Below are 17,533 nucleotides of genomic sequence, written 5' to 3'. Positions count from 1 at the left end.
CAACAGCAAGCCACGCTTCAGGTGCTCAAGGCCCATGTGTGGCCAGTGGCTACGCTATTGGACAGTGCAGGCTGTGGGCGAGTGTGATCTCTCTGGGCCAGAGAAGAGTAACAGAAACCTGAAGGTCCTTAGGTTGCCCATCTGCTACTCTGCTGTGTGACTTTGAGATGAGCACTTGCCCTCTCTGGTCAGACCCTCTAGCATCAGATGGATGGGCATCTGTGAGCAGCCAGTCTGCAGGACCTCCTCTTCCATGGCACTGGATGTCACTTGTTTTTTGCAGACTCAGAAAAAGCCTGCCGTTCTCTACAATTTCTTGCTAGAAACAATGACGTATGTTAAAAGCAACTTGTCACGGATCAGAATTGCTGCATGTAACTTGGCAGGTGAGCAGGCAGGTCTCCTGATGCAGGAGGGACCTTGAAGACCATCTGGTCAGACCTAGGTCTGGAGTGGGGACAGGTGTTGGGAGTCATGCTTGGGCAGAAGTCCCCCGTGTGTGTCCCTTGGCGCTTCATACCTGCCCAATGCTGAACTTGACGTCCTGAACTAAACCCTTAACAGAAACTCTCATCAGGCAAAACCAAATCTCTTGCTGACCTAATATTCATGTGATGGACATTTCTGACTGTCATTTTAGGAATCATTATGAAGCAGATGTCTGCGCATTACTTGAAAAAGCTGGATTTTCCAGCATTACGAAATTGTAAGTAGTGGAGATTCAAGTGTGAGTCAAATGAGTCCACTCTGCTCATTTGGGAGCTTAGTGAAACTGCCTGAGGGGAGAGTCAGCTGACCCTGGTTGTATTTGGGATGGGAGGCGTGGGTGGCCAGGGCACAGAGAGGTGGATGAACCTGCGGGGGGCTTTCTAGGAAGACAGCTCTAATGGATCCCTGTGCTTTCTGCCTGCTCCCTGTAGCAGCTGGGGCCTGGGGGTCATCTTCCTGTCCCTGTTGATATGACGGAAGACCCCAGGGATGGGAGATGCATGTGGAGACATGACTGCACCTGCCATCTTCCGAATTCACACTCTGGGTGGGGATGAAGTTCAAACCCCCATGAGCCCCTCGTCCCTCAGTCAGCTCTCATCAGCTCGCACCACCCAGGGCGGGCAGAGGATGAGGGCCTGGCTGCAGGGTCCCCACCCTCCTCGTACACTCACTGTCAGCGCTCCAGGAGCTACAGCTGGACTCAGATCCTGGGGTTTGGAGGGCAGCTCTGGAGACGCTCAACATCTTGGATACCTGCAGTCAGCAGCGGCTTTTGGCTTCACCTGAAGGAATCTCCTAGATGGTCTAAGTGCAAAACGTACCTGCCTTTCTTCTGGGGGCAAACCCCACCACAGCACCGCAAACCACTGTTAATTCCGTTTGTAAGAAAAAGCATTTTACTTAAATAATCAGTGCCCCTTTCTTTCCTCCCCTTGAAATAAACCTCCCTTGCTATTTGGGGAGCAGATTCCTGACTGCAAGGAGATGACACCCCAGAGCTGAGACAGTGGGGTGAAGGGAAATTCCAGTCCTAGCGGGGATTTCATTCCTGTGTCCCCTGAGTGTGTGTGTGTGTGTGTGTGTGTGTGAGGCCAGAGGATCTGGGTCCCCTTTGTGTCTTCACTGCATTTCAGTTCCTCCCACATGGATGGTGTGTCCACTGCCAGGCTCTGTGCTGGGGTGGCCAGGGGAGCCCTGCTGCTGTCCAGCCCTGCTTCCAGGAGCCCCGCTCTTAAAGGGAAAGGAGACGTCTCCCAGCGACCATGATGCACCCAGGGTGAGGGAGGGCGGCCTCCAGTGGGGGCAGTGCTGGTGCCCGTCCACAGGGTGTCACTCAGGGGGGCCTCAGGGAGGAAGTGACACCACACCGTCCACCCTCGTCTCTTTCATATCAGGGTCCACTGGGCCAGGATGGGAAGGGACCCAGTGAGGCCTGGAGCAGAACCCATGAAGGGCCAAAGGGAGGAATTACCTCCAAGTCCAAGAAACAGGCAGGGGAGAGAAGGCAGGGAAACTCTTCCTATACTCATGCTGCCAGCAGGACAGTCTTGGGTTGTCCCCAGAGCAGATGAAGGTGGGATTTCCAAACCAGTCCCCCTGTAACAGCCCAAGGCGGTCACCACCCTGGGCCCATGGGTGGGAGGATTGCAAAGCCGTCCAGAAAACCAACCTGCATCGGAGGCTTCCGGGCAGACTGGTCTCACACTCTTGGTCATGCCCACGGAATAGACAGTGAAGTTACTTCCTGCCAAGTGATGAAGATGGTGGCTGCTGGAAGACTCAAGTCCCAGTGACACAGCCGGAAAGGAATGTGCCCTTCACTATAGGTCCTGGGGGGAGCCGTACGATTGCAATTAGGTCTCTGATCAATTCCATTCATGCCTGTGCAAAACATCTCCAGATGGTTTATAGACCTAAACTCAGAAAGCAAAAATTTAAGACAATATAGTCATTTTGATCCTGAGGGTAGGGTAGGATAGCCTTTAAAAGTAATAAGAAAAACCAATTAAAAATAAAGGATTAACTTTCCTAAGTTAAAATATATCTTCTGGGACTTCCCTGGTGGTCCAGTGATTAAAACTCCACGCTTCCACTGCAGGTCCCCTGGAGGGAGCTTAGGTTCTGTCCCTGGTTGGGGAACTAAGAGCCTCATGGCATACAATGCAATGAAAAAGAAAAAAAAAGAAGACAATTTCTTGAATGAAAATGAAAGTACAACATATAAACATAAAAATTAAAAATAAATTTATCTTCTGTACAATAAAATATGGTAAAGTTAAGTCACAGATGGAAGAAGTTACTTGCAATTGATATAAACTAGGTTGGTTCATATAAGCAGATTGGCAAACAGAATATGCCCAAATCAGTAATACAGCAAATTAAAAAAATCAGTGTCACAAGAGGATGCTTGAAAAGCCAGTAGGAAGCTGGTTTGGGAGGTGACTGGGCTTGAATGAGGTCCTGAGGGTGGGGCCCCCGTGACAAGATTGGTGCCCTTTATAAAAGACACTAGGTAGCTCCTTCTCTCTCCACGTGACATGAGAAGGAAGCCATCTGCAGGCCAGGAAGTGGGTCCTGCCAGAGCCCAACTGTGCTGGCTCCTGGATCTCAGCCTTCATCTCCAGAAGCAAAGTTCTGTTGTTTAAGTACCCAGTCTCTGGTGTCTTGTTATGGCAGCAGAGCTGGCTAAAACACTCAGGTGATGTTGCAGTGTAAAGCTGTGGGTGGAAAGGGAACATCCATACAGGGAGAGCATCACCTTGGGTAGGGAGATGGGAAGGAAAGGTGTGCAACTTAATCTTTTATCAACTTAAAACACCATTACACACAGCAACATATTAACAACCATTTACTCAGGATGTTGGTACATGGGTTTTGTCACTGTATTGTGAATATTTGTAAGATTTTATTTAAAAGTTACTGTCCATTAAGTAAACTAAAAAGCTTTTGCACAACGAAGGAAACTATAAACAAGATGAAAAAACAACCTTCAGAATTGGAGAAAATATAGCAAATGAAACAACTGACGAAGGATTAATCTCCAAAACATACAAGCAGCTCCTTCAGCTCAAAACCAGGAAAACAACTCAATCAAAAAGTGGGCAGAGGATCTAATCAGACATTTCTCCAAAGAAGACCCATTGATGACTAATAAACACGTGAAAAGATGCTCAACATCGCTCATTAGTAGAGAAATGCAAATCAAAACTACAATGAGGTATCACCACACTGAGGTCAGAATGGCCATCATCAGAAAAATCCACAAACAATAAATGCTGGAGAATGTGTGGAAAAATGGGAACCCTCCTGCACTGTTAGCAGAAATGCAACTTGATATAGCCACTATGGAGAACAGTATGGAGACTGCTTAAAATACTAGGGATAAAACTACCATATGACCCAACAATCCCACTACTGGGCATATACCCTGAGGAAACCTTACCTGAAAAGGACACGTGTACCCCAGTGTTCACTGCAGTGCTATTTACAATAGCGAGGACACGGTAGCAATGTAGATGTCCATTGACAGATGAATGGATAAAGAAGCTGTGGTACATACACACAATGGAATATTACTCAACTATAAAAAGGAATGCATTTGAGTCCGTTCTAATGAGGTGGATGAACCGAGAGCCTGTTATACAGTGAAGTCAGTCAAAAAGAGAAAGACAAACACCACATATTAACACATATTTGGAAAACTCAGCAGTGGCCACAGGACTGGAAAAGGTCAGTTTTCATTCCAATCCCAAAGAAAGGCAATGCCAAAGAATGCTCAAACTACCGCACAATTGCACTCATCTCACACGCTAGTAAAGTAATGCTCAAAATTCTCCAAGCCAGGCTTCAGCAATATGTGAACTGTGAACTTCCTGATGTTCAAGCTGGTTTTAGAAAAGGCAGAGGAACCAGAGATCAAATTGCCAATATCCACTGGATCATGGAAAAAGCAAGAGAGTTCCAGAAAAACATCTATTTCTGCTTTATTGACTATGCCAAAGCCCTTGACTGTGTGGATCACAATAAACTGTGGAAAATTCTGAAAGACCTGGGAATACCAGACCACCTGATCTGCCTCTTGAGAAATTTGTATGCAGGTCAGGAAACAATAGTTAGAAGTGGACATGGAACAACAGACTGGTTCCAAATAGAAAAAGGAGTACGTCAAGGCTGTATATTGTCACCCTGCTTATTTAACTTCTATGCAGAGTACATCATGAGAAACGCTGGACTGGAAGAAACACAAGCTGGAATCAAGATTGCAGGGAGAAATATCCATAACCTCAGATATAGAGATGACACCACCCTTATGACAGAAAGTGAAGAGGAACTCAAAAGCCTCTTGATGAAAGTGAAAGAGGAGAGTGAAAAAGTTGGCTTAAAGCTCAACATTCAGAAAACGAAGATCATGGCATCTGGTCCCATCACTTCATGGGAAATAGATGGGGAAACAGTGGAAACAGTGTCAGACTTCATTTTTTGGGGCTCCAAAATCACTGCAGATGGTGACTGCAGCCATGAAATTAAAAGACGCTTACTCCTTGGAAGGAAAGTTATGACCAACCTAGATAGCATATTGAAAAGCAGAGACATTACTTTGCCAACAAAGGTCTGTCTAGTCAAGGCTATTGTTTTTCCTGTGGTCATGTATGGATGTGAGAGTTGGACTGTGAAGAAGGCTGAGCACTGAAGAATTGATGCTGTTGAACTGTGGTGTTGGAGAAGACTCTTGAGAGTCCCTTGGACTGCAAGGAGATCCAACCAGTCCATTGTGAAGAAGATCAGCCCTGGGATTTCTTTGGAAGGAATGATGCTAAAGCTGAAACTCCAGTACTTTGGCCACCTCATGCGAAGTGTTGACTCATTGGAAAAGACTCTGATGCTGGGAGGGATTGGGGGCAGGAGGAGAAGGGGACGACAGAGGATGAGATGGCTGGATGGCATCACTGACTCGATGGACGTGAGTCTGGGTGAACTCTGGGAGTTGGTGATGGACAGGGAGGCCTGGCGTGCTGCAATTCATGGGGTCGCAAAGAGTCGGACCTGATTGAGCGACTAAACTGAACTGAACTGATGGAACCTAGAAAGATGGTACTTGTGAACTTATGTGCAGGGCAGCAATGGAGATGCAAACATGTCCAAAAGTTTGTCCATACAAACTTGTGGACACAGAGGGGAAGGAGTGGGCGGGATGGATTGAGAGAGTAGCACTGAAACACACACTTTACCATAGATGGCCAGTGAAAACGTGCTGTATGACACTGCTCAAATCCAGTGCTCTGTGACAACATAGAGGGGTGGGATGGGGTGGCAGGCGGAAGGGAGGTTCAAGAGGGAGGGGACATACATACACCTATGGCTGATTTCATGTTAATATAAGGCAGAAAACAGCACAGTATTGTAAAGCAATTATCTGCCAATTAAAAATAAATAAATTTTAACCGTCTGTATCTTATGATGACCTAGATGAGAAACTGTCTTTACAACTGAAAAAAATTAAAACAAGAATTAAAACTTTTAAATGTTGGGATGTCTCTGGTGGTCCAGCGGCTAAGACTCTGCTCCTGATGCAGGGGGCTGGGGTCAGGGAGCTAGATCCTACGTACCACAACGAAGACTGAAGATCCCGCACGCTGCAACTAACAACAGGAGCAGCCAAATAAATACATAAGTATTTTAAAAAGGGATATTTGCATTTATTAAATTTTTTAAATACTATGTGTATCCAAAAAGTAAACAAAATTAAAGGGTACACAAGTTAAAAAAAAAGTCACTGTGATACTCTATTATATATAAACTCTATTATAAACAGCTCTAATAAAAATCATGAGCTGTCACAGGTGTTAAGTGGCTGCAGGTGTTTTGGGACATCACAGGACCGTTTATGTTTTCACCTAAAAATATTAAGCTGTTTGCATTACTTTCATGGGTGAGTTGAACAGTGATTCAATCTGCTACCTCCTAATATTGGAAGGTCTGATGCTGAAGCCGAAGCTCCATCACTTTGGCCACCTGATGCAAAGAGCCGACTCATTGGAAAAGACCCTGATGCTGGAGAAAGATTGAAGCCAAGAGAAGAGGGTGGCAGAGGATGAGATGGTTAGATAGCATCACTGACTCAATGGATATGAATTTGAGCGAACTCTGGGAGACAGTTTCCTGGCCTGGAGAATTCTATGGACTGTATAGTCCATGGGGTCGAAAAGAGTTGCACACCACTGAGCGACTTCCACTGGGAGACAGTGGGGGACAGGGAAGGCTGCTGTGCTGCAGCCCATTGGGTTGCAAAGAGTTGGGCATGACTTAGCGACTGAATAGCAATAACAAATACGGAAGATGCCAAGTCCTGCTGGCCTGAATTTAAAAGGCTAAGCAGCTGGACTTTCTTTCTAGGGCTTAAAACTAGGTTTCAGAAAAAACAACTTCTCTAAAGGAATAGGAAACGTAAAGGAGGATTTCTGGTCACGTGTAAATTTAACAAAGAAAATATGAGAAAAATAGGCCTGTAAAGGATAACGTTAAAAATTTTAATTGAGCAACTTTATTCAAATAATTTCCAAAAATCCAGAGTCACGTCAATGGAAACAATTTCATTGAAATTTGCTTTGAAGGACAGATAAGTGAAGCAAATTCTCACATGTTCTTGACTATTAAAAAATACACAAAAATCAGTTAGTGCAAAGAGGGAATACTCCAAAATAACTTGGCAATAGATTTTCAGTTTTGAATTTTTCTGACACAAAATCATTTGTCTCCTCCATTCTGAAAGATGTGTCATTCTTTCCTCTAGGGGGAAAAAAATTCAGTACAATTTCGCTAGAATTCCCAATGCCAGCCCCCCAAAGCTTAACTGTTATTTATTTGTGTTAGTCATTCAGTCGTGTCCAACTTTGCAAAACCATGGAACCCACCAGGCTCCTTTGCCCATGAGATTCTCCAAACAAGAATCCTGGAGTGGGTAGCCATTCTGTTTTCCAGAGGAAGATATATTTACCCCCATTGAATATACATGAATATTTGAGTCATTATAAATACCCGAAGGAATGTAAAGGAACAATAGTAACAGTAGTTCCTCAAGCAGGCAGCGCAAACTGGCGGTTAAGACCATGGGCTTTCAAATCCTGGCCCAGCCATGCATGCCTGCATGGATTCAGGAGTTAACGCTACGTTTCCTTGGGGACTTCCTTGGTGGCCCAGTGGCCAAGACTCCACACTCCCAATGCTGGGGACCCAGTTCAATCCCTGGTGGGAGAACTAAGACCCCATGTGCCACAACTAAGAATTCCCATGCTGCAAATAAGACCCAGGACAGCTGGAACACACACACATACGCACACACACACACACACACACACACACTGTGCTGCAACTAAGAACTCCCATGCTGACTGTCTAGGATCTCATGAGCTTCTCAGAAGTGACTTTGTGCTTAATTTCCCGAGGCCCATCATGCCCAACATAGTTTTTGTTGGTGGGATCAACTGCGCTAGCAAAAAGCCACTCTCTCAGGTGTGCATTCGAGTGGGAACTTTATATACCTGTATTCTAGCAAGAACTTTGAGTGGATGAACTTGTCATGGATCTGCTGAGATAGCCTCATTGATAAAAAGAACTAGCACCGCCCATTGGACAGAACCTATCTAATCAAAGGATTCAAGTGGGGCTTAAAGAAGGAAGGTGCGAAAAGGGGTCAACACAGCCTGGTGCATGGAGCTTGGGCTCACAGCTCAGGAAGATTTGGTCCTTTTGCTCAATAAATATATAACATTAGGTGGAGAATATTAAGTAGAGAGTCCCCTAGACTGCAAGGAGATCCAACCAGTCCATCCTAAAGGAAATCAGTCCTATACATTCACTGGAAGGACTGATGCTGAAGCTGAAGCTTTGGCCACCTGATGTGAAGAGCTGACTCATTGAAAAAGACCCTGATTCTGGGAAAGATTGAAGGCAGAAGGAGAAGGGGATGACAGAGGATGAGATGGTTGGATGGCATCACCGACTCAATGGACACGAATTTAAGCAAGCTAAGTACTGGAGTTTCAACTTTAGCATCAGTCCTTCCAATGAATATTCAGGACTGATTTCCTTTAGGATGGACTGGTTGGATCTCCTTGCTGTTCAAGGATGGTAAATACCACATGAGAACGGACAGAAGACATTCTCCAAAAAAAGAAATACAAAATGGCTCATAGGCTTGGGAAAAAAACAGCCTTTAATAATAATGTTACTGACTAGGATTTTGCCTTCCCCAATCAAGAGAAATTGACTAGATGCCAGACAAGAAACTCAAGCAAGGCTTTACTGGGGCCCCTGCTGCAGCAAGGTGGGGGAGTGAAAACAGACAACTGTTTCCCTTGCTGGCTCCCAGCTGCCGGCATAGCTTATCCCTTACATGGGGCAAGGGTAGGGGTGTCCTGCCCACCTCTTAGGCAGTGCTGTGTGCAGGGGGCATTCACAGTACCTACTTTTACTCCCAATCCCCTTCTTTCCATGGTGGCTCAGGTGGTAAAGAATCTGTCTGCAATGCAGGAGACGGGTTCGATCCCTGGGTCGGGAAGATCCCATGGAGAAGGGAATGGCTACCCATTCCAGTATTCTTGTTCCAAGAATTCCAAAGACAGAGGAGCCTGGCTTGACTGGCAACTAACACTTTCACTTCACTTTCCCTGCTTTTGCTCCAGGCTCTTCAAAAGTGGCATTTAGGGTGGGTTTTTTTTTTTTTTTCATCTTTTGGGGCCAGAATTTGCCACAACTGCTGCATGCAGGCAGTTATTTTTAGTTCCATACAATTTCTTTGTATTTGGTTACTCAGAGAAGAGGCGTGTCCAAGTGCAAGCATTGCTACACTGCAGCAAGGTCCCAGGTCCCAGCCTGTCTCCATAATAATAATAATAAAGCAAATTTAAAACAAAATCCCACTTTTGCCTATCAAACTGATACTGTCTTTTTTTCAAGATTATACTTTAGACCGAAGATGGTGAGATCCTGGCTCTCTCAAGACCGACCGAACCTCTCTGGACACACTTTGGGACTGTCTCAAACCATTTACTGGAGGGAACCATGCATCAGTGCCCCACCCAGATCCCTGTGTTCCTATATCTTAGTGCACAGGGCCTGATCTCCAACACGGCATCTGCATTTCTCTCCCGTGGGTCCTCTCTGGATTTTAAAGCCCTCTTACCTGCCCTTGTGGACCCCCGGAAGTACAGGGAAATGAATGCCACCTGGGAGCAGCCAATCACCAACAAGAACAAGTGCCGGGATCCCCAAGGGCCTTCTGCCTCCAGTGGGGTAAATCCACCGTGTTTTCTGCACTGGCTGCCCACGGCAAGCAGCAGGATTGAGCTCCAGCTGCCCACAGAGAGCTGCCTTCTTGATGGTCATCACTCCCCACCCTACTCCCCACTCCTCTTCAGGCTTTCCTTCCCTTTGCAAATAAACTGCTTGCCCATGAATCCTCACATTAATGGAGCCAAAACAAACAACCATTGATCTGTTGGAAGGCCCTTTCCCATGGAAACAGTCATGGATATGTATGTACAAAGACTCAGCTACTGGAATATTTAGTGATGTCTTTTTTATAAAGGAAAATAAAAATGAATATACCTGGGGGTTGTGGTTATATAAATTTTGGTATATTCATGCAATAGAGTATTCCTTGGCCACTTAAAACAAATTAAATGTTATATAAAGACCTGGAGAAAGCATTCACAATAGGGTAAGGTGAAGGAAGAATGTGTTTTCTAAATTCTTCCTTCACTTTACCAATATACCAAATACGGTAGCGTTCTTTCAATATACTAAGTATGGTGTATTTGCAGTATTTTATAACTACACATATTTGCCAAAAAAATAAGTGTGGTTATTTTGGCAAACATGAGGGAACATGAGTAATGGTGACTTTAATCTCCTTGCACGTGTGTGTGTACACCTTTTTCAAATTTTCTGTCAGAATCACGTATTACTTTTGTAGTTAAAACATGTAGTTTAATAATAAATAAATGCAACACCCATAAAGAGAACACCTAACCAATATAATTAACGTAAATTTATTAATGTATTTTTAGTTATCACATCAGAAAAAAATATACTTTCCAGTCACTATAATTTAGGCATCTGTCAAATTCAGATCTGTTTGGGACAAGCAATGATTATCTACTCAGGCATATCACCCACCAATTTTATACATCATTCTTCCCCCAGTAAAGTCAGAAATCATACACTGTCTCAGAAGAACTCTATACCATTCATTCACATCACATCAAGGACAAGGAAGAGACATCTTCTTTAGATGCATAGTGGTATCTGTGAAACATGAGCATAATTGAGAACCAGCCATAACTGGTAACCGAATGAATCTACCGATGCTGGACACATTCCTGGGGGAGGGGGAGGAAGACACGCTTCCCAGACAGGTCCCATTTCTGGGCAGGAACAGTATTGTAGGTTGAGGAAGGACCTACCAGTTCTCTTAAGTCAATTGAAAGATGACAAGTGAATTCCAGATTAAGGTACTGGAGGAAACAGCAAAGAGACTCAAATATCTCTACCTGTGTGTGTGACTAGGGATTGGGTCATTTTTACTTTTCAAAACGCACTCTGGGGCGTCATTTTCTGGCAAAGTAGTTCTTGAGTGAGCATAACATGAATTTAACCTTTCTCTAAAGTTTCCAACCCCGTTCTCAGTGTGTCTTGGATTTATGAGATTTCTTCACTCGCTCTTTCTTCCCAAAGCATTTCCGGAAGGCGAAGGCACAGGCCTTAAAGGTGATGAAGATGACCGTCAGCGTGACCGCCAGGAGGAAGCCAATCACATCCAGAGAGTGGTACTGGTACCAGGTGAGGTCATGGGCTGCAGGGCGCAGGTGGGATGCCCCCTTGTGCCTCATCACAAACTCCACCCAGAACACAGCCAGGTCCAGAGGCTCTATGGGGCGGTCCTTGTGAAGTCTGGAGAGGCGCATGATGTTTTCCTTATAGCTGAACACAAAGACAGTTATGTGAATGCCTGGAACACCAGCAGTAGTGAACCATCCTCCCTCTATCCTTGCTTCCAGATTTTCCAAACGTGGTAGAGTTTCTATTGTAATCAGAAACACACACACACACACACACACACTAAATATTTTTTCTCTTAAAACTGGAAGCCAAAATTTTAAGTTATTTGAAACTTGCTTCCTACTCTTCTTCTTCTCTTTTTAGTGATATCCTTATAGGAAATTAGTCATACTTTGTGGTAACAAGATAAAGAAATAAAGGAACAGGTCATCTCAGAAATTATTAATGATTTCCCATTCAATGAGATTGCAAATAATCACTTCTAGCCACCGTAAAAGACAGTTTAAAGTGCCGTATCCAGGACAGTGATATACTTTCAACTACTGAGGCATCAGACCATCCAAGTGCTAAATTCTGCATGAGGGAGTGTCTATGCAGCCTGTTAAGGAAAAAATGGGTTCCTGTTTATTTTGGACTGTGTGAACAGCTGAGTCAATATCCAAATCCAAAATGGGTTGGATACTTCCTCCCTTAGTATGGGTGCACTAGAAGAAGGAAGAGAAGGAAGAGAAGGGGAAGGAGGAGGTGGCAAGGGGAAGAGAAGGGGAGAGACGGAAAAGCAAGACACTTATTCAGGAGTGATTATGGTCATATCTGACCTTAAACATGACCATCATCTCATATGGGTACATTATTATAATGTACTACTAATATTTGGCCATAAATTCTGTTAAACACCTTCTTTTTATATAAATTGTCTCATACAAAATAGATTTTCTTGGACTTTCACTCATTAATTTATTAAGCACCTGTTATGGCCTGGTTTTATAACCCGATGTTGGAAACTTTTTCACTTCTCTTTATCTTCTCTTTATCTCTTTATCTTTCCACTTCTCTAAACTGGGTGTCGTCCCAGTTTAGAGTTTTGGGAACACGGAGATTCACATGCGATGGGTCAGAAAGGAATAAAATTAGTAACTTGAAATGACTGATTAGTGTGGGTTTTTTTTAGATAGTAATGTACTAGAGAACTTCTACCAAGTCACTTTTGGATTACAAGTAGTTGTCCATACCACTGAACGAAAGGTCAAAGTTACGTTACTAATACGAACCTCAAGAATAAGTTACCAGCATATGGAAAGAAGTCAGGCTTTAATTGTAGTGATGCATGAGCAGCATGACCTAATGCTGACAAGTTGGGCTGCCAGAAGCCAATTGAAATGATGGATAAGAATCACATCAACTGCTGTGTCCAAACACTGTGGGCACTTTACCCTGGGGTTATGTAGATAATTCTTTTTCAATCAGAAGCATCACATACATGTGAGCACCATCATTTCTTGCCCATTTTCCCTTGTCTAGGCTTGGTTGTTCCCCTGTGTAGTGTCTCTTCCTATGTGAACACATTCCAGTCTTTTTACATCTGTCTTCCTGACTGATGTCTCCTTCAAAATGAAGAAACTATGTGTAAAGGTTCCTGATACTCTCGTAGATACACACACATACACACACATGCACATATGTGCACATACATAGCTGACTGTTGGATGAAGTCCACGCCTGTCCATAATTTCTTCCTAGAAGATTCTGATCAGCCTATTACTTGTAGCAATTGACAGCAATACAATAAAGTTCACGCAGAGATAATTTGATCTAATGGCTTTTGCCTATTGATTTGCTTTCAGAGCCACATTTGAACAACCTTGACTTTGCTATTATCATGAGCCTTTGTCATAGCACATCACACACACACACAGATTTTTAAACCCCCATGGACAAAATTTCTCACAGGTTTCAGTGCTGAGAAAAACCATACCTTAAGTAACTGATTTGTTTTTATCTTGGACACTATGCTTCTTCTGTTTCTTTCTTTGCAGGAACTTAGAGATCAGACATTTATTATATTGACATTTTTTAAATAAATGGAAATTTTAAGTACACCAGGGGAAATAATATTTAAAATCATTTTTATGATAAATTCTATAGAAATTAAAGCACGTTTGTGTAAAATGAGTGGTAATAACCCCAAGTCATCTTACTTATAAACTAGATCTTGGGGTATTTGTTTTTGCATCTGAACGGTTATTGTGAGGCGATGGCCAAAATACAAGTAGCAAGTATTCCTGGGTAGTTTTTCTCTTACGTCTTTTCATTGATGACAGCTTTCAAGGCTTTTTCTAAATCTTCTGAACTCATTTCCAGGACATTCAAAGTCACTCCAGCTCCCCGGGTCTCCATGCGCTTTGCATTGTCCATCTGATCACCAAACAAGGGCATCATCACCATGGGAACGCCATTGCATATTCCTTCATAAATGCCATGGGAGCCGGAATGTGTGATAAAGGCCCGAGTCTTTGGGTGACCTGAGGAGAAAAGCAGGGGGTGATGCCACCAGTCAAGCCACCGAGTTTCACCATCTGACATCGTCTGGGTCCTCCAAGCGTGCTCAGGGCCCAGTGCCATCCACACATGGCCCCTGCAGAAATGTGCAGAAGCGCACGTGGGTTGAGATATCCTACCAGGTAAAAGGCAATGTGGGATATGTTGACAATAATCCTTTCCAGCTAAATAATGCTTTAGAATAGCCCTGCCTGAGCCACTTTCTTAACTTAACCTTGGTTAGACCCTACATGCTAAGTCCTCCCCACGTACCGAGCAGATCGTTCTGGGGCAGCCACTTGACGAGCTTTGTGTTCTTCGCAAGGTTTGGTGGTGGAGTCCCAGTGTATCGCCACAGGACCTTGCAGAAGGAAAAAAACAAAACAAAACAAAAAAAACCCCCGAGTTTAAGAACGTACACATACCATTTTTATTTTTTTCAATAAATACCTGCTTTTTGTCTTTATCCACCTCCTAGTGACCTGACACAACAGCCTGAAAGGAAGTACCCATTCCATCCCTAGCTGGGACCTGGGAGTGCTGGGCTGTGGGACCTCAAGTCAGGTCCCAGAACTGAGCAGGTATGCAGGCCTAGAACTCAAGAGGGAACCAGCCCTACTATGGCCCCCTGTTGAGAACTGGGGAGTCAGAGGCCTGAGACCTGTCTTGGCCCTGATCCGGGTCTTCAGCCGTCAAGGCTCGGAATCACCTCCAGTCACCAGCAGGGATCCTGGAGTCCTTCCACGCTCCGCAGACCCAGGCGAGCGCTGCATCCTCACTCCATGGTGACGGGAACATCTTCTACATCTCGGGGGACGGCACTCTGCAACTCACGCCTGATCTCCGGGGACAGCTGGGGGTGGGGCTGCAGCCGGAGCAGTTCCAGGAGGGCCTCCTTCTGCTCCGTGGCTAGGTCGGCCTTGTAGCGCTGGACCAAAGTCAACAGGCACTGGTGCCAGAGCACGGGCAGCTCACGCTTCTCTGTCCAGAAGCCCAGGAAGTGGAAGACCAGGGCGTCCAGCACTCGGTAGGGCAGTGCGTACTTCTTGTCCAGCAGCAGCCACAGGAAGATGCTGTTGGCCCCGCTGTACTCCATCTCTGCAATTTTCAGCATGGCCGCACTGGAGTGCAGCACGGGGATGGAGCACTTGGTGATGATGCTGCCCACGATGATGGCTTCCAGGAGGGTACAGGTGCCCGACTCGCACAGCGGGATCAGGATGCCTTTAAACCAGGCTCCAGGCTTGAACAGGGCCTTCTTCAGGGCCATGTAGAGGTGGAAGTTGAGTCGTTTGTACTCAGCAATGTCATCTCATACCCGGGGGAGCAGAACCAGGTTATAGAAGCGCTGGGCCATCCGTTCCTTTAGGTTAGAGGCAAAAATCCTTGTGGCTTGGTACATGGCAGCAGCGGTCCTGGCCTCAGGCTCTGTGACGTAGAGGATCTGCTCCCAGTTGGAGAGAGCAGGGATGATCTTAAATGCCTTGGGCAGTTTCCCACTGCGGTACTTAGACAACACCTCCTGAACCCCTCTGTAGACCTCTAGGACGCGGGGGTCCAGCTGGGGCACAGGGAAGCCTGAGACCTCGGACATGACCGTTTCGACTTCCGTCTGCTTCTCAGTTAACTGCTCCATGATGATGTCAGCCAGGGTGCGCCTGGCAGGAGGGTTCTGGTTCATGAACATCTCAAGGGCACACTCATCCTCGGGGTCCACGACCACCTCCGCCTGATAGCCCGGCCCTGCCATTGTGGCAGCCTTCTCCAGGGTGGGCCACTCCTCGTCATCTGATCCATCCTGCGGCACTCCTGGACCAAGCCGCGTAGCGCGCTCCCACGGCACCGCGGGTCTGTCCCCGCTCCCATGCTCTGCCTTGAGCTCCTCTTGCTGCTGCCGCGCTTGCTGCAAAATCCGTCGGGTCAGCCGGGGCCCCACGTACTCTTCCTCCTCGTCTCCGGTTCCGCGACCCTGCCCTTTTTCTCGGGTTCCTGCCCGCACCGCGTCCCCAGCCAGGATCTGCTCGGCCAGCGGCGCATGCTTTTCCTGACCCCCGGCCCCGCGGGCCGCCTTGAACTTGGGCATTTTTCTAGAAAACCGGGCCGTGAATTTTCCCACGTGGGTATGGACGGAAAAAGGCCCCGAGTGCGACATATACAATTTTTAAAACAAGACAAGACATCAGCTATAGTAGCTAGAAACTGGAGTCTCTGAATGAATATAACCTTGGAAAAGGTAGGAGGTATGATGATTAAGAAGGCTTTTGGGGACAGGTAACATTCTGTGTCTCGTTCCAGAGGCTTGATTCCATGGGTGTGTTCACTTCGTGAATCTGTGAAAATTCAGCAAGTTGTATATCTATGATTTTTGCACTTTTCTGAACTTCAAGGGAAATTACTTAATAAAATGAGTGGGCATGGAACTATAAAAGCAGAAATATAAGAAATGAATCCAGTGTCCTAACCAACTGCTTTCTGGAGAAATATTCTTATGCAATATGAAGAAACACTATCCTGCTCATTTTATTTTAAAAAAATAAATTCTCTTTAATACACTTTTGAGTCAGTTAAGTGAGAAAGAGTCCTCCTCGTGCAGTGGATCATGGTTTAACAGTGTAGTTGAGAATGAAATAGCAAAAAAAAAAACCTTTGGATTACTAGTAATAATTGGGAAGTGAAAGGGAAATCCAAATTTAAAGCCCAACTCATAAATTAATTTAGTTATTGCAAGTCTGGGGTTAGAACTCTTGTGAAGATAGATATTAAAAAAATCATATAGAATCTTCTTACTGTTTGAGGTATTTTGCCCAAAGCATCAGCAATTTCCATAGCTTTCTGCTCCGGAATCTCCGAGACCATTGAGCCCAAAGAGAAAACCACAATTCCGTGTTCTCCAGAAGCATTTACATAGGCTTCAAATTCCTAGAAGCAGAAGAGAAATTTCCAGTTAATTTTTTCTCATATTTTTTGATGACTATATGCATTCAGCTCTGAATAAGGTATCTTCCTCATAAGAAAGTGATTACAGGAGTGTGTATTTGTGTGTGTGTGTGTGTGTGTGTGTGTGTGATAGAGACACAAAGTATTAATGTGTGTTGTAACACCCTCCCTCCCCAAGTCCTTTCCATCCCCAAGGAGGAATGTTTCCTGCTTACAGAGTTATCACCCAGGTTCTCCTCTGAAATGTAGATTCCAAGTCATGTGTCAAGTTTCTGAGAGAAAAGTGATCAGAGGTAAAGCCAGATCCTTTTCCCCAGGGCTTCATGCAGCTGGGAAAGTTTGGAAGAAAGCAGGCTTTGGGGAGGAGGGCTGAACGAAAGAGCTGAAGGCAGTAGTAAGAAGGGAGGAAAGGGGAAGGAGCCTCCTGGAGAGAGGAGTGAGGTTTCAGCAGATTCCGTGAAAGGAAACATGGGAGGAGAGAAACACTGTCCAAATAGAATTTCAGCAAACTCTCTCCGGCACTTCCTCTCTAAGAAAATCTATGTAAAGACCCGTATTACTTTTCAAGACTTCTAGAATATTCTTTTTATGCTGAAAGAATGAATGGAGTCAAAGCACAAAGCTACAGAGGGCATTAAGAATTAGACTCATGATTAAGGAAAAACCTCAAATAGCAAAAAATCCTTCCACAACAAAAATCCTTCTGGCTTCCCTGCAGCCTGTGGCA

The 17,533-nt window shown here is 45.1% G+C and overlaps 2 protein-coding genes and 1 pseudogene across 5 annotated transcripts in view; 1 reads left to right on the top strand and 2 right to left on the bottom strand.

Annotated features, from left to right (window-relative positions):
• MROH2A (maestro heat like repeat family member 2A) overlaps positions 1-1,291 on the top strand; it is a 56,134-nt gene extending 54,843 nt beyond the window's left edge. The window contains exons 40-42 of the mRNA XM_070362546.1: positions 284-386; positions 641-706; positions 1,170-1,291. Of these exons, the coding sequence (XP_070218647.1) occupies positions 284-386; positions 641-706; positions 1,170-1,291 (291 nt within the window). The remainder of the gene's footprint in view (positions 1-283; positions 387-640; positions 707-1,169) is intronic.
• A 9,234-nt stretch (positions 1,292-10,525) lies between these two features.
• LOC102264665 (UDP-glucuronosyltransferase 1-6) overlaps positions 10,526-17,533 on the bottom strand; it is a 151,828-nt gene continuing 144,820 nt past the window's right edge. For all 4 annotated transcript variants that reach the window (XM_070368523.1, XM_005895004.3, XM_070368522.1 and 1 more), the window contains exons 2-5: positions 16,657-16,788; positions 14,143-14,230; positions 13,634-13,853; positions 10,526-11,472 (exon numbers count right to left, since the gene is read on the bottom strand). In XM_070368523.1, the coding sequence (XP_070224624.1) occupies positions 11,175-11,472; positions 13,634-13,853; positions 14,143-14,230; positions 16,657-16,788 (738 nt within the window). In that variant the 3' untranslated portion in view covers positions 10,526-11,174. The remainder of the gene's footprint in view (positions 11,473-13,633; positions 13,854-14,142; positions 14,231-16,656; positions 16,789-17,533) is intronic.
• Positions 14,247-16,646, bottom strand: LOC102264383 (bystin pseudogene; annotated as a pseudogene).

Source organism: Bos mutus, chromosome 3, assembly GCF_027580195.1.
Source record: "Bos mutus isolate GX-2022 chromosome 3, NWIPB_WYAK_1.1, whole genome shotgun sequence".
Classification (NCBI taxonomy): Eukaryota; Metazoa; Chordata; class Mammalia; order Artiodactyla; family Bovidae; genus Bos; species Bos mutus.
The sequence above is the reverse complement of the archived record's forward strand: the minus strand, read 5'-3'. Positions and strand labels throughout refer to the sequence as shown.